The sequence below is a fragment of the Archocentrus centrarchus genome, chromosome 19, assembly GCF_007364275.1.
Source record: "Archocentrus centrarchus isolate MPI-CPG fArcCen1 chromosome 19, fArcCen1, whole genome shotgun sequence".
NCBI classification, from domain to species: Eukaryota; Metazoa; Chordata; class Actinopteri; order Cichliformes; family Cichlidae; genus Archocentrus; species Archocentrus centrarchus.
Window position 1 is genome coordinate 3,683,693 of NC_044364.1, and position 20,566 is coordinate 3,704,258.

The 20,566-nt window shown below is 41.3% G+C and overlaps 1 protein-coding gene across 1 annotated transcript; it reads left to right on the forward strand.

Moving 5' to 3' along the window:
* Positions 1 to 2,556: 2,556 nt before the first annotated feature.
* LOC115798529 (somatostatin receptor type 2) lies at positions 2,557 to 6,446 on the forward strand. Its single transcript, XM_030755397.1, has one exon. It carries the CDS (start codon positions 2,927 to 2,929, stop codon positions 3,944 to 3,946), a length of 1,020 nt encoding a protein of 339 aa, XP_030611257.1. The 5' UTR covers positions 2,557 to 2,926; the 3' UTR covers positions 3,947 to 6,446.
* Positions 6,447 to 20,566: the final 14,120 nt, after the last annotated feature.

Sequence of the window (20,566 nt, forward strand, 5' to 3'; positions counted from 1 at the left end):
TTAGATTTGTTTAACAATTTCCTTTATAACTGCATTTCTGAACAATCTAAGGTTATCTTCCCAAGCTGTGCTTTGTATTTGGTGGAAATGTACTAACACTCTAAAATATCACACCTGACCAGGTGTAGTTTTTCTTGTTCTTGTAGAAATTCTTCTTCTTCTTCTGCATGTAAGGACAGACAAGAAGAGTTGTGTACATGCCCTCGTTAGTTCCTGAAGAACTGCAACCTCTGTACACAGGCTGCATTTTTTAAATACCCACAGTACTAAAAAATAAAAATCAGAAGTTTGGTATTGAAAGGCATCATAAGTATTGTTTCTGGTAACATCCTTCAGTGGGTTCAGCATCATAAGTATTTAATTACTGCTCAGCCAAATTAGAGCACAACTGCCCTAAAACGCTTTTTATGTTTATATTTTTCCTGTTATTACACACTAAAATGTAGAAATTAGCATCTACAAACTGCCTAATAAATAATTGCACACTTAATTTTGTAAATCTTTATTATTACTCATGCCTAACGATGTGTTTTTTTGGGTTTTCTTGCCTCTCATTAGCAGCACGACAGTGATGGCCTCAGTTTCTGTCTCCATTCGGCAGTTTTTGTTCTGCTCACATTCCAGAGCTGAGACAACTCAATTAAACATATTTCCTTTTCCTCGCTTATCCGACGAGTCTCACTCTCACGTTCTGTGAAATTGTGCTTCTTGCTTGACGATCTTTTCATTGCCGTGTCTAATAACCTGCTATGAGATCCACACTCATTCGTGGCTCAAGGTGAAAGTTAAAATCGAGCCTTTGCCAACGCATGCCATTTCACAATGACTGAGATTGAGTATGCAAGGCTTTTATAAATTTGCAGAAAAGAATGTGTGTATGCATTTCTGTGTTTGTGCTTACGCACAGCTTCAGCTGTGGCTCTGCAGAGTTCGTGCATCAGGCATCTGGAGTGATAAACGCTTTGCAAAACCATGAGGAAAGTCCAGAGGGGGTTACTTTGTTTAACTTGGTTGGGGGGGGTAAAAGTGTTTACAGTTCCACTGTTCACTCAGAGGGACAGTGAAAAGCTGCTGTCATGGGAGGGGGATAATAGTTTCAATGTGGGGATAATGGCACACATTTTCAGACAAGGCTGACAAGACTTATTTCATCTCTGAAGACAAGAAAAAACTGGTTTCTAAGGTATCAACATAGAAAGCGAGTGCTAGAAAGAAGATCACAGAGTTCAAACCCACAGCACCGTGAGAGTGGAAGTGAAATATTTTATGTAACTGTACAACAAACACGTGAGAAAACTTGAGATGGAAAATAAAACAGAACCCAAGGATTTCTTTAAAGCTTTCCTGATAAACGGTGAAGTAGCCTTTAGCCTCGAGTTGACCGGTGTGAGAGCTGAAGTTCATCTGTTTCCTCGTGGTTTTTCCTTGCACGTGGATTTCGCACATGGACGCCGATGTCAGCGCGTCTTCATGTCAGTGAAATACTGCCTGTGAAATACGAAGCTGTCAAACGGCTCCAAATTTAGCGCCACGAAACAAGTGATGTTTTTTTAAGAAGGTGGAGGGCTTTGGCGGGTTGTAGTGGGAGGCTTTGTTCTGTGAAGTGTCAGTCTCTGGGGGGACATCAAGCCAGAACCTAATCACGAGCTCAAACAACAAAAGCATTTTTCTGCACTTAATTGGAACCAGTTTAAAAGTCAGGCAGGCGGTCTGTCTCAGAGAAATCTCAGGGGAAATGTGATGAATGAGCTGGTAGATGAGCTGATAAGTGTCCTTGTCTAGTTTTGATTGAACTTTGGTTGTGGTGTTGATGGTAGGTGGAGGAATTTCAAAGGAGTATTTCAGCTATGCGTGGCTGAACCGCCACAGAACTAAGGTCATTACTCATCCATAGTCTTTGCTGACCCCTGCCCCGTCCTCCTACCTCTTTCTCTTCTTCTTTTTTTTTATATGTGTCACCTTTTTCCACTTCTGTGTAGCTTAAAAAAACAGGTTGAAGGGTTGGAGGAGGATGGAAAGAGAAAAAGATGCAGCATCCCATGTCAAATGTCAAAAAACAAAAGCCCAGAGAAAACAGACAGTGGATTTCTATTTCCTGTCGACAGATTTACTCAGCCTGGGTCGCAGAGGTGAGTGGCCGGAGCAATGAGGCAGTGTTATTATCTCTGTATGTTTAGGTTTAGTCGTATGACCCCCTGCTGAACTGTGCAGGCAGAAAAGAAAGGTGGATAAAATAGATGGTGGCAGAGAAAGGAGTGGGAAACACAAAGGAAGAAGGAGTGAAGACTGAAGAAGAAAAAAGTTTTGACAACAAAAGTACTGCAGCAGATGGGGCAGAGGGTTTACCTTGGAAACAGCGTTACAGCAGAGGAACTGGGAGAGCACTCAGGAGAGGCGTGAGCCAAGCTGGAGTTTATCACAATCTTTGGAGAGTGATGAACCAGGGGAGGAAGGAAGGGGGGGCCAGACGCACTCCCAGCACACTGAGGGGCGGATATAAAAGGGCTCCCAGGGAGAAAGAGCGGTCAGGCAAGTGTGTGAGCTGCTGTCCTGCTCTTTTCCACACTGCTGCACACCACCACTGTTTGATGCTCGCGTACGTGTGCGCGCACCGATGTGAGAGGGCCACAAAGGAATAAACTTCTACAGTTATTTGTGCCGCAAGATAAAAGGAAGTAGCGACTGGCTGAGAAGAGGGGAGCTGACGAGTTTCTGAAGCCTGGCACTCCTTGAGTCTGAAAGTTTGATTTTCAGTTGAGTTGTTTACTCATCGCTGTCTGAGAACCTTCACAGCGGGGAGTCGAAAGGTGACTCTTGAACTGCATGCAGAGGAATTTAAACAGAAGCAGAGATTTTCTGTGCTGTGACTGCTCGGAGTGTCATTTTGTACCCTTATCCCCCTTTTTGATCAGTCTTTGGAGAGACAATGGACGCCTCATTTTTATATGACACAGACTACAATCAGACCCTGGTGGATGAAAATTTTTACTGGGAGGAAAATGTTGACCGTTTTGGCATCGTGATGGCCTTTCTCTATCTGGTGGTTTGCATCGTGGGGCTAGCTGGGAACTCGCTCGTTATTGTCGCCATTTTAAAGTTTGACAAAATGTCGTCTTCCACCACAGTCTACATTTTCAACCTGGCGCTGGCCGACGGACTATTCATGGTTGGTCTCCCCTTTATAGCGAGCCAGAACTTCCTGAACCACTGGCTGTTTGGAGACGTGGCGTGCAAAGCAGTCATGGTGCTGGACGGCATCAACCAGTTCACCAGCGTCTTCTGTCTGACGGTGATGAGCATCGACCGCTACATGGCGCTGGTCGAGCCGCTTCGGTTTGCCCGTTGGAGGACCCCGCGGTGCGCCAAGATAGTTTCATCACTCCTGTGGCTGTTCTCCCTCCTCACCATCCTCCCGATGGCGCTTCACTTCTCGGCCGAACGTGGCTTTTGCACGCCAGCCCTCGTTTCAGACGCCTGGTTGCTCGGCGTCCTCTCTTACACCTTTATCTTGGGCTTCGCTTTACCGTTTACAGTCATGACGGCTTTCTACGCGGCACTGCTCCTCACCTTGTGGGTTCAGAGATCTCGGGCCTCAACGCCAAACCCAGAGAGCCAGCAGCTGGAGCAGCAGGTCACCAAAATGGTGGTCGCAGTGGTGGTCGTGTTTGCCTTGTGCTGGCTGCCATTTTACACCTTCAACTTCTGCTCCCTGTACCAAAGCGGCTTCGTCCTGACCTTCTTCAGGGCTTTTGAGTTTGTGGTCCTGCTTTCCTACTCATGGAGCTGCGCTAATCCTATCCTCTACGCCTGCCTCTCTGACACCTTCAGGAGGCACTTCTGCACCCTACTCTGTCCCGTCACCAAGTCCTCTTCCAGCATGCAATGCAACACTGAGCAGCAGGACCTAAATGACCCAGTGGTGTGTGATGCCACCATTACCCCATAAAAAAGAACAATTCTGACTGTGCTTTCATTCACCTCGTGTCATGATTCACTTCTTTAACTACAGTTACTTGTTTAATGTATTGTAGGTCCCTAATTCACTTTGAACTTGGCAGTTTGATATCATTTGGATGAGTGGTTTTCATATTTTGACTAAAAATTATTCCCTTACCAGTGTTTGCACTGGTGTGATTGCTGTCTGCGACACTGTGTGAAGGTGCGTAGACCATACATACACACACAGATATGTTTTTTGACTCTTACCATCACAACGACCCACTTATCCTAGCCCTGGGCTAAGCTAAATTTCAACTTTAACACTAATACCAAGATTTAACCCTTAAACACGGTAACAATCATCCAAAAGGTTCAAACCTTTATAAAATTTCATTAAGCTGATGGCCCCAAACTCAAAGTGGTCATCACAAAAACAGCTGGACATGCTTCATTTTAGTTTTCTTTGTCTTTTGTCTTTCACAAGTGAATTCAGGCGCTCACTGATGTGGTTTGGATGAGCTGTAACTCCCATTCTGCACAGCCAAGTTTTGAAAAGGCACAATCACACACTCTTTCAGAGAGAGTGTATCCTTGTAATAGCTGCAGTTTGTTTAAAAACAAGAACTTTATGATTGCCTGCATGAAGGGGGCTGCAACGATCCGGATCGGTGTTCTGGCACCTTCAGTAAATGAGTAATTATTCTGATAGGTAGGTAGTACAGAGCTCATCTTTCATCTGCTGCAGCCTGGCATTGCTTCCCGCTGACGTCACGGAGATAACAGTAATTAGATAATAACGATATTGCTTACACCTTCAACGCATCCTTTCTTCCTTTTTGTCCCTGCGATGCGTTCATGGTGCAGATGTCAAAGTTGTGCTTGCAGTACTTCAACAGTTACCTACTACAGGAGAGCCGGCAGCATAAACGGACTCAGGTTTTAAAGTGGCGGGTCATTCCAAATTCATCCCTTCAAACAGCTCACAGATGTCAGCAAACATAAACTTTTTCTAACACTGTGTCTTTGTAGCTAAATGTAAAATTGCTGAATGTCCCGGGGAGAGAAAAAAAATGTTAATGTGTGACGCTCTCAGAGGTGGACAAAAAAAGTAAGAAAGCCCGGACAGGAGAGGAAGATGAGTGTTTTTATTTTTTCACTCAGCAAGTGACTTTTGATAAACTGATAATTCTGCTTACTTATAAAATCATAATAAATTTCACAGTTCTTTTTAACTGGATATTAGATCGATACACGAGGCGTTTTTCTCCACTTGGAGTGAACATTTATTCCTTAAGCCTTTAAAGCCTCAGGTGGGCGGATTTGATGTCTTTCTGACTGCAGTTGTGACTTTGATTCTTTTCAGCACTACATCAAATGCAGGTTTAAACACTTCTTAAAAAGATCTTTCACAGCATAAAATCAAGAATACAAAATCAACAACAGGCAGCATAATTACATCTGATTAGATGATTTCCATATCACTCTCTGTATTTAAATATCATGTCTCTGGCTCAAACCTATTGTGTAATTTGTCATCCAAGAGCTCAGACATTTTGGACAGCGTGCTTTTATGAATATCCTGCTGTAGTGCTCTTCAGCAGCGCTAATATCACGTGGCACTAGAGGGATGAGGTGCGGACAGATAGAGTGCAAACAGAATAACACGGGTCACACGCTTTAGGCTGCGCAAACACATACATGCACATACACACTTAGCAAATGACATCTCCCACAGCTGGATTATATCCCAGTGGCTATACATGTAGGGGGGCATCAGATGAGTGTATTTGCGCTTGGACGGTCATGAGTGTGTTTTTGTGTGCAGCCACTTTCACAGAGGAAGCTACTGCATCTCAAACACCTTTGTTATTCTGCTTGATGGTGACACATAAAAAGACACTTAAGGAGTTCAACAGGGTGAAAGGAAACGCACATCGTGGCCGTGATGAAGACGAAAAAAACCAACATTTATTCTGCGTTTGGTCGTTCTGTAAATGTAGGCTTTACCCCCACCCCGGGTGAAAACCCCGAGTTTCTTCATCTCACTGACTCCGAATTAGGATGTAATCCAATATGGATAGAAAGGATTTTTAAAACCAACATTATCCATCAATCCCAATCAATCCAGCAAATACATGCAAATGAATGTGGGAGATTTTCCTTGAACAACGGTAACATTTCTTGATTGCTTCTTTCATGCAGTAATTCTTTGGTTTTGGGATTTCAGTTCAACACCAAGACTGCTTCCCTCTATCGTAATTGTAAGATTTAATGAAAACACGGGCTAACAAGGATAACAGTTCTTAGCTGCTGGGTATTTACAGGTACTGAATCACTTAAGGAGTACTTTTATTTCTGATCATTTCAGTCAGGCTTGCTTAGACTGTTTTACTTCAACTATAGAAAGGCATGTCCTACTGGGAGGAGGCCCCGGGGCAGACCCAGGACATGCTGGAGAGATTATATCTCTCGGCTGGCCTGGGAACGCCTTGGGGTCCCCCCGGATGAGCTGGTGGAGGTGGCTGGGTAGAGGGAAGTCTGGGCTTCTCTGCTTAGGCTGCTGCCCCGCGACCCGGCCCCGGATAAGTGGAAGAAAATTGATGGATGGATGGACTTCAACTTTAATCTGTATTTTTGCAAAAAGTTTTGAATGGGGGGGCTTTTACATTGTCATTTTAAGTAAAGAGAAGAGAAAAGTACTTTTTCCAAATCGCTGGAAACCTCAGCGAGGTTTGACTGTAAAAGTAGCATACAAGGACATTTTATTTCCAAACACTTCCAAAACACCATCTCCTCCTCTCTCATCTCCTGTACGGTGAAGCAAACCGAGTATCTTGACTTGACCGTCTGCTCTGACGCTGTCGCCCAAAGGCAGCCTGTAAGTGTCAAGCCCGCTTGGTGAGACCCACTTGTGTCTGCTGGCTGCATTTTAGGAGCTAATGAACTCCTGCCAAAAGGTAAAAAAAATGCTGAAGGCAACGAAAGACTTGAGCAGCGATGGCGTGTCAGAGTTGGCCTAAAGGCATATAACACACTAATTGGTTTGGCTGCATAGCTTATATACACACATATATATTATCAGTGATGTCAAGAATATTTTGATGCAATATTATAAACAGCTGGGTTAGTTTTTTGCTGCAATAGATGGGGTAATGTCAAAATAAAATATGCTTACATGGTTTCTAGTATAGGTCAATAAACAAAGAATATTTGCCTGTTATCGACTTTGTCTTCATCATTAAATATTAATAAAGTTCAAAATAAGTCAGTTACCTGCTTTGTGTGGATTGTTTCCTTTAGGGCCGCTGGAGGAGGCAGTGGCTGCAGGTTGGCCATGAGGAGGTCACTGAGTGATGGGTCAGTGAGCGCTGAGGCAGGAGTGGGTTGAGGTGGTGGAGTTCATGAAGGTTGCACTAGACACACAAACACTATATTGAGTTCTTATCAGTGACCACTACATGCTGGCACTTTGACTAATGTGTGTCTTGCTCAAACTTTTTTTGATAGGAAGAAATCAATCTGATAACAGCTGTGTCCAAGGTGTCTGCAGCTGTCTCTGGAAAGAAAACAACTCAAAAAAATAGCTTCGTTTCCAACGTCACAACACACTGTTTAAAAAAAAAAAAAAATTTCTTATTTCTCTGCTCAACCTGTTATTGTGAAAGTTGTCATGGCTCTAAATTGCAGAGAAAATCACTGAATCACTGCAGATGGTGAAAAAAAAGAGAAAGCACTTTGAGACGTGTTTTTTTTTTAGAACTATTATTATTATTATTATTATTATTATTATTATTATTATTATTATTATTATTATTATTATTATTATTATTATTATTATTATTATTATTATTATTATTATTATTATATGGAATTTTGGGAATCCCTGCCTCAGCTTAGAGTAGTGGTTCGCAAAGTTAAGAGTGCTGCGGCCCCCTTAAAAACCAGAAAATCCTATGGGGCCCCCCTCTTCTACACACACACAGACACGTGCGCGCACACACACACACACACACACACACACACACACCACACACACACACACACACACACACACACACACACACACGGTCATCCATTGGTGCTGGCCTGTGAAATTTTCCTCGCTAGAAGCCTGTCTTCACTCTCATCAAAATACAAGAAAAATTGATGCATTTCCTTGAATTAAAAAAACAGAACACAGGCTGTTGGGTATAAATTGATAATACTACCCAGTCATATGTGAAGTGCTAATGCCAATATGTGACCCACTTGCCACTGGGTCAAAAACTTTAAGAGCTTCAAGAGCAATAAATTCAGGTCAGGGTACCTCCTATTACCCATTTTAATTCATTTTTTATATAAATAAATACATTTATGTAAAATGTAACTATGCATACTTGTGTCTTGTGACATGTCTTTGACATTCACACCAGTGGCTGCTGGAGGTCATTTTGTAGCTCTGCAGTGCTCATTCTGTTCTGCCTTTCGCTAAGGAGCAGATATGGATCCTGCTGATGGGTTAAGGACCTTCTCCTGTCCAGCTCTCCTAGAGTAACTGCCTGTCTCCTGGGATCTCCTCCATGCTCTTGACACTGTGCTGGGAGACACAGCAAACCTTCTGGCAGTGGCACTTATTGATGTGCCGTCTTGGAGAAGATGGACTACCTGTGCAGCCTCTGTAGGGTCCAGGTGTCGCCTCATGCTGCCAGTAGTGACACTGCCCCTAGCCAAATGCAAAAATGAATTACAGGATCATTATTTGTGTGCGTCCAATCCCAAAGGTAAAGGTTATAGAGGAAGCACCGAAGCACCTTTTCTTGGTTTTTAGAGAATTCAAACAGCTCTCATATCGGTTGCCGTGCAGATCCTTCTGGGTCACTTCATTTAATTAGGAACACTCCTGAGCAAAATTGCCTATTTGTTTGTGCACTCATGAGCTTCAGGTTTGCACATACCCTGCTTCAGTCTGCATCCTACAACAGAAGGTATCCTTCCCAGTCAAGTCAGATGTAGAACTTTGATTGGCTGTATGTTGGCCATGATTAATGCAGACTCAGTGTAAACAGAAAGCTAAAGTAAGGAGGGAAATCTGGGCTGTAAGAAAAGATGGATATAAAGAAAACAACACATTTTTGTGAGATCATACCCCTTTCATATATCTTTAAAAATTATCTGGCTCGGATCCACCTGAGGGTAAACAATCATTATGTTGGCACTCCTACATATTACTAATTAACATGCTAAATCACTCCCAGCCAGTAATAGTCTGGCCCACGGCAGCCTATACAATTGCAGATGAAATTAACCAGAGTGAGAATTAAAGTGTTAATTATAGAGCTTCAAATCATAGACAATGACAGCGTTTTTCTGTCTCTGTGCTTCCAGACTTTATGAAAGGTTAAAGGTTAACTTCTCCTATTTAGCATTTGTGGTGAAAAACAAGGGGAAAAAGGAGCAAAACCAAAGGACTCGACTCTTTTATCGGTCAAACAAAACATGATGAAATGTTCAGCTGAGCGTCATTCAAACTGAATGTGCTGAAGGAAACAAGATTTAGTGTTTCACCACAACCAAAGGTCGTGCTAATTAATAGGGTCTGCTGTGTTTGCTGTGTGTTTGTGCATGTTCGGTACGTGCGTGTTGGTCCTAATTAAGGCACTGGCAGACAGCAGTTATTTCACTGGCTCCCTTCACTCTGATTGATCCAGCCATCACCCTCTAAGTGTAATCAAGACCAGATGCAACCTGCCAAAGAGGTTTCTCAATAAAGAATATTAGTGGGACCCCTGAGAGATACTAAATATATATGTGTGTGTCTGTGAATGTGTGCTTTTGTCCATGACATGATTAGAGGAATGGATCAATATGGGTCCATCAGGCAATTTCCATACCTACCCCACTCGCTGTCAGGCATTTTTTCATCACTTTCTTATGTCTTTGTCTTGATCACCTCCTCCTCATTATTCTTTATCCTCTACCTCCTCCCCCGTTTCCTGTTGATCCCTCATCTCATTTCTCAACAGTGGATTTATCTTTTCAAATCTCCTCTTGCTTTTTCATTCTGATTGTCCAACAGGACTGACAATCGTCCAGAATTTACATGTTAACAAGACGCTGCTGATCTGGGGCTTCGGCATTTCGGGGAAACTGATGCAGGCAGGAATTCTGATTACTTTCCTGTGTTCTTAGAAAACACAGAAATGTGAAATACTTATAGACTGCAGGCTAACTGTTTCCTGCTATAAAGCAGCTTTACAGATCCTTAAATTAAGCTGACGTCTTTCAAATCGAGACGACTGCTCAACTCATGTTCTGTTTTTTAATGTGTTACTGGCAAATAATGTTATGAATAATGAAGTTATAATAGAGTAAAAGGCCTGTTAATGTTTTTCACAAACACCCATATCCGGAGCACTACATCACCTTATGCCTCTTTTCCACTAGTACCACTCAGCGTGGCTCGGCTCTATTCGGCCCGGTCTTGTTTCCATTACAATTGAGTACCACCTCAATGTGGGTGGAGTCGATATAACAACAATTTGTATGTGACTCAAAGACAACACAGCACTGCTGTGTTGTGCGATGGTACCCCTGAGCAGCCTCAGAGACCTCATGATAAACTTTCTCATTTCTCGTCTCGTCTCCCACCAAGCACAGAAATGTCTGCACCCCCCTCATTCGACCACAGTGTTCGTTCGCGTGCCTCCATTTTCTTGCTGTCAGGTTGATTCTGGTGAAAGAGTTGTTCTCATGACTCAGCTAGTGATGACACTCGCTGGCTAATCAGATGCATGCTGTTTTTCGACGTCACATTTTCAGATCGCCTCGGATCGCTTGGAACCCCAGCTGAGTGGGTACTAAAAAAGTACCTGGTACCTGAACCTAATGGAAAAGCCTACAAACTGTGCCAAGTCGAGTCGCACTGAGTAGGTACTAGTGGAAACATGGCATTAGATACAATTCAGTTTTTTTATAGTGTACCAAATCTCAACAAAATCAAGGTGGATACACCATCAAGAAGATGATGAGGATAGAATTTAAAGTTTAAATGGGAATACAAGCTGGGAAAATCTTTAGCGGCATCTGTTTTAATTCCGAAAAAAAATCAAAGTGAAAGCTGTTGTGTGCATCTCATGGCCTGTGCATAATCATGCAGTTATTTTTCTGCATAAGTAAGGTCACGGCAGAATGAGTGTAGGAGAATGAGCGTAAATCATATAAAGGATCTGAGATAATTTTCTTTTCTTTTACTTTTTTTTTAATAAAAAATATTGTTGAATACACCTTGAAGATGAAGTGCATCTTTCAAGTTGCCAATGAACGGGACTTTCCACTACACACATCCCCTTTCAAAGCCAGCTTTGTGCCTCAACCTGAGTTGCATATGAATAGTAACTTAAAATAATATATTTTAATGAATAAGAATTAAGAAACTCATTACAAGCTCAAAGCTGTCCAAGGTCATGAATATTCAATCCTGCATGAAGACTTGAAAGAATACCCATGTCTATATTAATGGCCTTTCACGTACAGGCACAACCACAAATAATACAGTTTGATTCAGTGTACTGGTTTGGGGTACAGTAATTGAAAGAAAAAGCTCACTGCATTTTACTTCAGGTACTTTTCCATTCCTGTTATTCTCTTTTTTTTTTTAGTATTTTCATCTCTAAAAGCAAAAACAAGTCCACTTTAGATGTTTCCACGCTGAATTTTATCCTTGGCCGAGAAAAAGATAGAACTCTTTTCTTTTTTGCAAAACTGTGTGAAGTGTGTAAAATGAACCTGGGTCTAAATGTTTTTGTTAAAGGTTATTTTGGGAGTTTAATGCAAACAGAGTACAGTCTGCACTCCTTTTTGTTAGCAAAATAATTGCTCTGCTTTTTACTGAATTCAGAAACAGCACAATGATTCAAAGACTAACAAGGCTCTGTTTTTAATTTTAATATGTTTGCTGTGTACACGTGAAAGCACATACTCTACTCTCCATTCCCTCCGTGAATATTTTTGTTTTCTATTTAAATTATCTAAAAAAACATATTTTCCACTCTGTTCTGTATCTCAAACCATCCATCTCAATTACGCTCCTTGCTTGTCAGGAGGGAAACAACATAATCTACATTCCCACTGGAAGGAGTCCCAGGCTCATGCAAAGGGCAGTGCACAGGAAGAAACGAGCCTTATCAATGAGCTGTTTTTAGGTGCTGGGGATCCCATGATGGGCTGACTCCCACGGTGATAAGGTACAAGGATGTCCAGATATAATAAATATAGTAACTGGAAAGTCTATGTATATTTACCAGCTATCACTTCCCAGTAAGCTAAGGCGCCACTATGATGTTGTAGGCTGTGCATCCTACACAAATAAAAAGACAGTTTTTTTTTCTGCACTTCTTTCAAAAACATTTAATGGCTCAGGTCACAATCCACTATTCTTTACAACACTGCTTCAATTCATTTATGTGCATAAATTCATGCACAGCTCTGCTCTGGACTGTGACTGAGCCATTGCATCATCTTGATTCTTCTCTTTTTCAGTCATTCTGTTGCAGATTTGCTGGGGTGCTTAGGATCATTTTACTGTTTAATGTTCCAATTTTGGACAATCTTTAGCTGTCAAATGCGCCACATTTGGCTCTAGAATACTTTGGCATAGAGAGGAGTTCATGGTTGACTCAATGACTGCAAGGTGCCAGGTCCTGTGGCTGCAAAACAAGCCCAAATCATCACCCTTCCCCCACCGTGGTTGACAGTTGGTATGAGGTGTTTGTGCTGTTATGCTGTGTTTGGTTTATGCCACATGTGCCACATCTACCCAAAGGATCCCAAAAGACAATTGTTCTAGAGGTCTTGTGGTTTGTTCAGATGCAGTTTTGCAAACTGAAGCCATGTTGCCAGCATAAAGCACCTTGAAGCAACTGTTGCTGTGATTTGGTGCTATCTAAATAAAATTGAATTGAATATTCCTTTTAGAGACAAGAGGCTTTCTCCTGGCAACCTTTCCAAACAAGCCATAATTGTTCAGTCTTTTTCTAACTGTGCTGTCATGATCTTTAACATTTAACATGCTAACTGAGGCCTGTAGAGTCTGAAATGTAGCTCTTGGGTCTTTTGCAGTTTCTCTGAGCACGGGGGGCAATTTTACTTGGACATCCACTCATGGGAAGGCAGCACAGCGTGACAAAGACTTCTATGTTCACCAAAGAAATATAGCACTCAGCCAGGCTATTTGGAGGGTCCTTTGTCAGCTGTTACATGACAGGACTCAAACACCATACAGGGTTAAGCTGTTCTCTCGGGGGAATTTTTTTTTTTTTGAAGATGCAGAAAATTGTTTCATCAAAGTCATTTGCTCTTACTTTTCTTTGCATCTGTAACCGTGCACTCGGAGGTAGTATTTCAAAATGAACAAAGCCTGGCCTCTCCGCTTTATTCTTGCAGGTATTCTGCACGTGATCAATAGGCTGTCAATGATTTCTTGTCTTTGGAGGTCAGCCGTGTGTGGTGCACTCCTGGGTCAAACAGGGTACATTGAACTGTGGCTGTTTCTTTTTCACCTGTTTCATTCTGTTTGTACCTTACTTCCAGTACTTGCCCTACTTACCTTTTGTACTTTCTTTGAAATGTTATGTCAGTCCAATAAATTTGTGTGTATTTTTCAGTGCACTCTCACTTTGCTCCCTGGGCTGGATTAATTTGGCTACAAATGTTTTTCCTTTGAAATATTTTTCTTAAGCATCTGCTGATGAATGTCCAAGCTCTGCCACACAAACCAGCTTTTAACAGAGGTAAACTTAATTTGTCATAATCTCTATTAATTTTTTCACTCTTTTATATCTTTTAAAATCTTTTTGTGTCTCATCATCCTTTATTATAATATTAAAAAGTACAAGGAGTGCTGAACTTGTCCCTAATTCCACAGCACTGTCAAACTTCTCTGAGCACTGAATATAAAGAGGTACTCTTAACATCTCATGAAGGCCTTGATAATGTCGCTCAGTTTATGCAGATATTTACTCCTCTCTCCCATTTGAAACAGCTCAGTGGGGCCAGGGGGGGGATAAAAGTCACCGTCATGCTCCTGGCACCATCCTGAGAATGACACATACTACAGCACTGAAAAAGGTCATCTCCAAGAGATGAAGCCTGACCAGCACCAATGTCATCAGCTTGATTTCACTGTTAAAACATTTTTTTATGACTGGCATATAGAGAATAGCTACTATATTTTGTATTCAGTCTATATAGTATTGTGTTTGGTGTTCATGTTTATCATCTTCAAATACAGCTCTTGTGAGATCAGATCATTTAAATGGAGCCTCCACCTTCCACTCCCTTATGAGTCTTTCAATTTCAGGTAGGCTCGGTCCAAAGTCAACTCCAGTAAGTCCTGTGTTAAGCCTCAAGATGTCCTTTGTGTGCAAAATTTTAAATAAAAAAATCTGTGACATTTATATAATGATCTATGATCCCTCCAGCTCACCCAGCATGATTGGCTGCTTTTTGATTCCATTCCTTTAAAAAAAAAAAATGTTGTGACTTAAGTCAGCTGAGAACTGTAATCAAGTACATCAATCAGATGTGAAATATACTTGAGAAGGTTTTTTTCCTTAAATTAAGTCAAGAATACAAGATAACACACTGCACCCATAACCACTGTAGAAGTAGGGATAGGTTCCAGCCATTCTGAACCTGCATCACCATCTTTTATGAACTCATTCACATGCAGTATGGGTATTATTAACACTGGCAAGCTAAACGAGTTTGCTGACATATTTGGACCCAGTCTTGCATTAACAGCTATTTTGCAAAAAAAAAAAAAAAAATTCTATTCTCATTTAAATGTGCTGTGGTTCAGTCTCCTTTGAAAAAAAAAAACTTAAAAAACAACCCTGAAAATCATTTCAAAACTTAATTTTTTTTTAAAAGTTTCAGAGTGTTAGCTTTCAAGTGTCATAAAAGCATATTTGAGAGATTTTAGTCAGTTTTTAGAGGTTTATACAGCACAAAAACTGACCAAGGTATCCAGTGATCTCTTTTTAGCAGAGGGAAGGACCAGTATTATTTCTTTTAGACCTAAATGCAGCGTTTGACACATAAACCACAAAAATGGGTTGACATCAAGAACGCTGCTCAACTTTGGTTCGATTCTTGGATTTTAGAAAGAACCTACAGGTCATATTACCTGTGGTGTTCCACAAGGTTTGATTTTAGGTCCCATTTTATTTCTTATTTACACGCATTCCACTCAGCCAAATCACAGCATCTCTTTTCCTTGTTATACAGGTGACAAACACATCCCTTCCCTTGGGAACTGATGACCCAAAAGGCAAGTTTTTGTACTGGATTATCTCAGTGATGTGAAATGTTGGTAAATTTTTTTTCAATTCAATACCTTGAAATTTAAGAATCAAACAGGCCACTCCCTCAAAATGCCTGTTGCCAATAATTTAAGAGCTTGATTTGGCTCTAAGCTTTGTAGGGCACACCAAAAAGTTATCCATTGTCGCTTCCTCCACATAAAAACCATCTAGAAAAACAAATTTATGCTTTTACTTTCTCAACTCCCTTCTTTTTGACATAAATGAAAAGTGACTCTAACATCCACTTAGCTCAGAATGGAGCAGCTGGGCTTCTTACTGGTTTTTGCATACAGCATCCAATCCTGGCTTCTCTCCAATGGCTCCCTGTATGTTTTAGAATTGATTTTAAGACTTTAATGACCACTTGTCTGGCTCTAGCCCCAAGCTGCACACCACAAATGTTGGCCCCGTACGAGCCTTCAAACCTCCAGTGGAGTCCTGGCTGTTCCAGTGCCGATGCTTAATTCTGCCTGCTGGCTACATTTTGTTTTCTCCTGTGTGAAATCATTTGTAAATAAATAAATGCATAATACAGGGTTAAAAAAAAAACAAAAAAAAAACACACAAAATGACAGACATCCACATAAATCCATTAAGACGGACTGTTCAGTTATTATTCTCTACAGCAACAAAGAGGAAATTACTTTGAGTGTATGCACCTATTCTACAATATGAAATTGAAATACTGCTCCACCGAGATGGATTTGGGGAAAAAAATAAATAGAAGTAAATGACTTGACAAACTTCCAGTTAGGATCATAAAGAGAAGAGAAATGATGGAAAAGCATCATTATCATAACTATTTTAAGCTTGAAAATCATTTTGGGGTGAATGCTGATTTGTAATAGGGAGGACGGCCGGCACATCTTTCATTACTACTCCACCTGGAATGGCTGCCTTGTGCTGAATGGGTTTAACCTTGGATCTTCAGCTAGGTATACAGACAGAGGGAAATGACAGAGGAAAGTAGCACCCTTCAGCCTACAAACACAGTGCCGTTCAGTGAGGTGAGTATAAATCAGAAGAATCTTTACCGGGCCCAGTCTCCTGGTGCCATGCAAACTATGAATTAGATGAGTGGGATACTACAGCACACACTGACATGAAGACAAAGATGCCATGTTATACAAATCCTTTCTGGATATTCTCTTGATGCATGCTCGATGAGCCAGGTAAGAACATCCCAGAACGTTGATTCATTTCATCTGGACGTAGCATTTTCAGAGGGAAAAAAACGCTCCTTCACTCTCAGCAGACTGCAGGTTTTCCCAACCTTATAAACAGTACAGCTGCATAATGACTGAAACTAGCACCATTTTTTAACAATAAGCCATGGGCTCAGTTTCAACACAACATAACACAACACAACAGAAGAACCACCTTGTCGGGGCTCTGCAGTCTCATTGCACCTGCAGGCAACAGGCCAGTGATGAGGACATGCGCATCCTGGACAGGGAGGAACGCTGGTGTGAGCAGTGAGTCGTGGAGGTCATCTCTGAATGGACGAAAGGGTTCATCTTTCACCATCTTAAGCAGGGATTATACTTTCTGCTTCTGTGAGTTCGCTCGAGGCTCCTGTGATGTAAATTTCATCATCAGACGGTTAGCGCGAGGGTCTGTGTGGATGTCCGCGTGCCTGCCTGTTTTCGTGTCTGCACAGATTCATCTGCAGAGAATTTGCATTACAATGAACCAGCTATGCATGATCCCCAGGCGGTGGACTTCAAGTGGATGTCAAAGAAGTATAACAGGCCATCGGGTCTTTCTCCGCAACGGAGTATAATCTAGGCTTTACAGTGCTGTGATTGCAGCCACTCCCCCAGCACTCTGTAAACACTACTCATTTATTTTTTGATCAATCAAACACTATACCCAGTATGTTATCTGGCTAGTTGTTGATCATAATTCAGGTTGATCCATTTCAGCAGAGGTCTCTTCCAAAGTTCAGTCGCTCGTGTTTCTGTGGTTTCCGTCTTCTTCATGTTTCAAATAGCCCAATTCGTATTAACAACAGAGGTGTGAAAATGAATTGCAAACTGCAAAGCCGCTCGGGTGCAAAGAACATCAGCTCTTGTATAATAGGGATTCAAGTGGCTCTTCACATAAGAACCATGCGGGCCATTGAAACGTGTCCACTGACACAGTCAGGTCAGAGGCTGGCCACAGGAAAAGCACACACTGCAGAAACTGACCAAGTCTCACAATCTTATACTCAGCCAAAAAGTATTTTTGATCTTGTTTTGAGGGTGATTTACTAACTGTAAGATTATTAAACTTGTTTCGTCTAAAGACTAGATATTTTGTCTTATTTCAAGAAATCTTACCAAGTGTAATTATCTTACTGCACTGGCAGATTATTTCACTTGAATATAGTCTGAATCTTTCCAAATTAAGGTTGTTTTCCCTTATATTTAGATAGGTAATGTTTGCAGCGCAGCAACATACAGTACAACACACTTGGCGCTAGAATTTCTGCACAGCCTCTTTAAAAAGACTGAGGGTACGAGTGTTTAAAGTTTAATTCAAGGACTGGCGGTGTTCCTCCTGGCAGCGTACATGTAAGGTGAATTTGAATCCCACAGTGAGTCTGATCTCTGCCGTGTCTCATACTTTTTACCCTTATATCTGCACAGAAAAGGGCTTTTTGTTATGAATGTTTCAATCTCATCATGTGTGCCTTACTGTAGTCTCACTGCATGCTACCATTATTACACAGACTAAACACTCATTTTTATGCCGATAACACTCAATTGTATATTGCTGTCGATCCACACAGCTGTCCTATGAGCCCTGGTGATTTTAACAAGTAGATTTCTAATGAAAACCTAATTAAATTGGACACATGCAAGAGAAAGATGCTTTGCATGAACTAGAACAAACTAGTGGCATGTAAATTGTAATAAATGCATTCACCACATGTTGTCTTGACAACACCAGCTAATTTTAGCCTTTCCCATCTATAAAATGCTGCTGCCAGACTTAGATGTGGAATGTGGAAAAGAGCCACAACACTTAAATATTCATTAAATTTAAAGAATTTCTTCACCTTGCCAGTTAAAACAAGTAGTTCTTCATGTAAGCGACTCCAAAGCATCAGACTCAGGAGTGAAGAGCGCAGCTACACCAGCTTTTTAAATGCGAACTTGTGATCCAAAACAAATACTTTCTGTGCTCAGTACATTCGGTAGGTTTGAAAGTTACTGCCAACACAAACAGACACATCTCTTTGCATTAGGGAACTCGACTCAGCTGGTTGCATTCTGGTTATATTTAAAAGCAAGGTTGCTGAGCGCCTTGGTCATTTTACAAGTAAATCACTGTCCTGAAGCAACTGTGTCGCTATTTGTGGAGGAATTTCTGTTTCAGATCTGTGAGGTTCTGCCTGGACTCTCAATTTAAGTAATGAATGTGGATATTTGTGCATGCAGACAGCGTAGATTTGCAACTTTCACTGATTTCTCACAGTTATTCATTTTATTATCACAAGCATATTGCATGTAATTGCCAGGTCAGGTTGACCCATTCAAATGCAAACTGGCAGAAGACCGATGACTCCATCTGATGGCACCAAAGTCGCTTTGAAGAATCACTTTCATGTGATTGTAGCCTTAACTACATCACAAAAGAGGAATGAGCTAATGGAGTATTTTTTAAATTATATATATATATATATATATATATATATATATATATATATATATATATATATATATATATATATATATATTTTTTTTTTAGCCATTAGCGTCCAGAAATATTTATTGTGCAAGGATGCACAGGTGAATTTCAGGGTTTCAGGTGTTGGTAGGGTTACAGTGATCATTTTAAGTCAGTCTTTTTTTTTTTTTTTAACTACTTTATCTTTATAGTACAGTGAAGGGAACTGTATTTGGAACTAAATTCAGCCTTACACTCTGCAACAGTCACTTCAGTTTCCCTGTAACTGCACAAACTCTGATCACTGATCTTGATCGAGGCTTTTCTCTATTCTGGACACATGGAGGTAGAATCGTCTCACCCCAGTAAAGAAGATAGCAGAGTGGCAGCCAATTACAGTGTGTACGGCATGCTGAAAACTCACATTTTTAGACTTTTTCTGTCCCAGTAAACCCACACAGCATGCCAGGGAATATATTTTTCTCATCACAAAGAGAAGAAATCGACATCTAAAGATCTCTCCTATCAGTCATCAGTAGTTGTTGGATCTGCTCGCCTAGTGTCTCTCAGCTGCTTTATTCGACCCCATTTTTTCAGTGGTCTCATTGTCCAGCCTCCAAAAATAGCAGGAGCTGAACAATAGCTGAACCTGCACTCCAAACTTCAGCTGTAACAGGGCAGACAGTGTCATGACACTCACGGTTAAATTTCCATCTCCACTCTGCCCATCCTTCTTCATCAGGTAAGAGACACAGTGTGCCAGTGTTGGAAGCACACTCACACAAAAGAGTGGGTCAGTGCACCTCAACAAAAAAAAAAAGGCACATAATAGAGTTGACCTGACAGGTGGCATTTACCTGGAAGATAAGTGTTCAAAATTTCATTTGCGGGCTCCTCTGTGTGTGCACTCACCTGTACAAAAGTCAGTTTTCAGGACTGATAACAATGGAAAGAAAAATATTATTCCTGAATCAGTGATTACAAAGTGTTTTAGAACAAGAATGGAAATAAAAGGGAATATTTAGTGAAGAACTTGGAAATACGAAGAAAAAAGAGTAGCATTGATATGCTGCATTTTAACACCCCCCCCCCCCCCCCCCCCCCCCCCCCGCCCTTTTTCCATCAGTGTTTATTTTCCTGTCAAAAATCTGCATTTCATGGCTCAACATGCCGTACCCAGCAGATCGACCAATCACAGCCCCAATCCACACAAGCTAATCATTCAGCTGATACCTATCAATATATCTAATTGGCTATCTCATAAACTATTTTGAGCTGCTTAATGAATTTGTGGACCTATGAAATACATAATTTTTAGGAGTTTGTGCTTTTTTTCGGGCTCATCTTTAATTTAGCATTTTTCGGTTCTGGCACAATGGTTAGCACTTTTGCGTTTAACAGCTGTAAAAGCACCACCAAACTGCACTTTTCCCTTCAGGCCCTCATATGGCTCAGGAATGGCTGCAGATGGTAGGACAGCTTCTCTACGGCCTCTGCTTTGAAAGCTCTGGCTTCAGGCAATACTGGGGAAGGAGCCAGCAACTCTAATTGATACAGCTCAGGACAATCGTGGTCCTCCACCATGCTACAGGATGTCCAGGGATGCTGAAAGGGGGAAGTCCTACAAT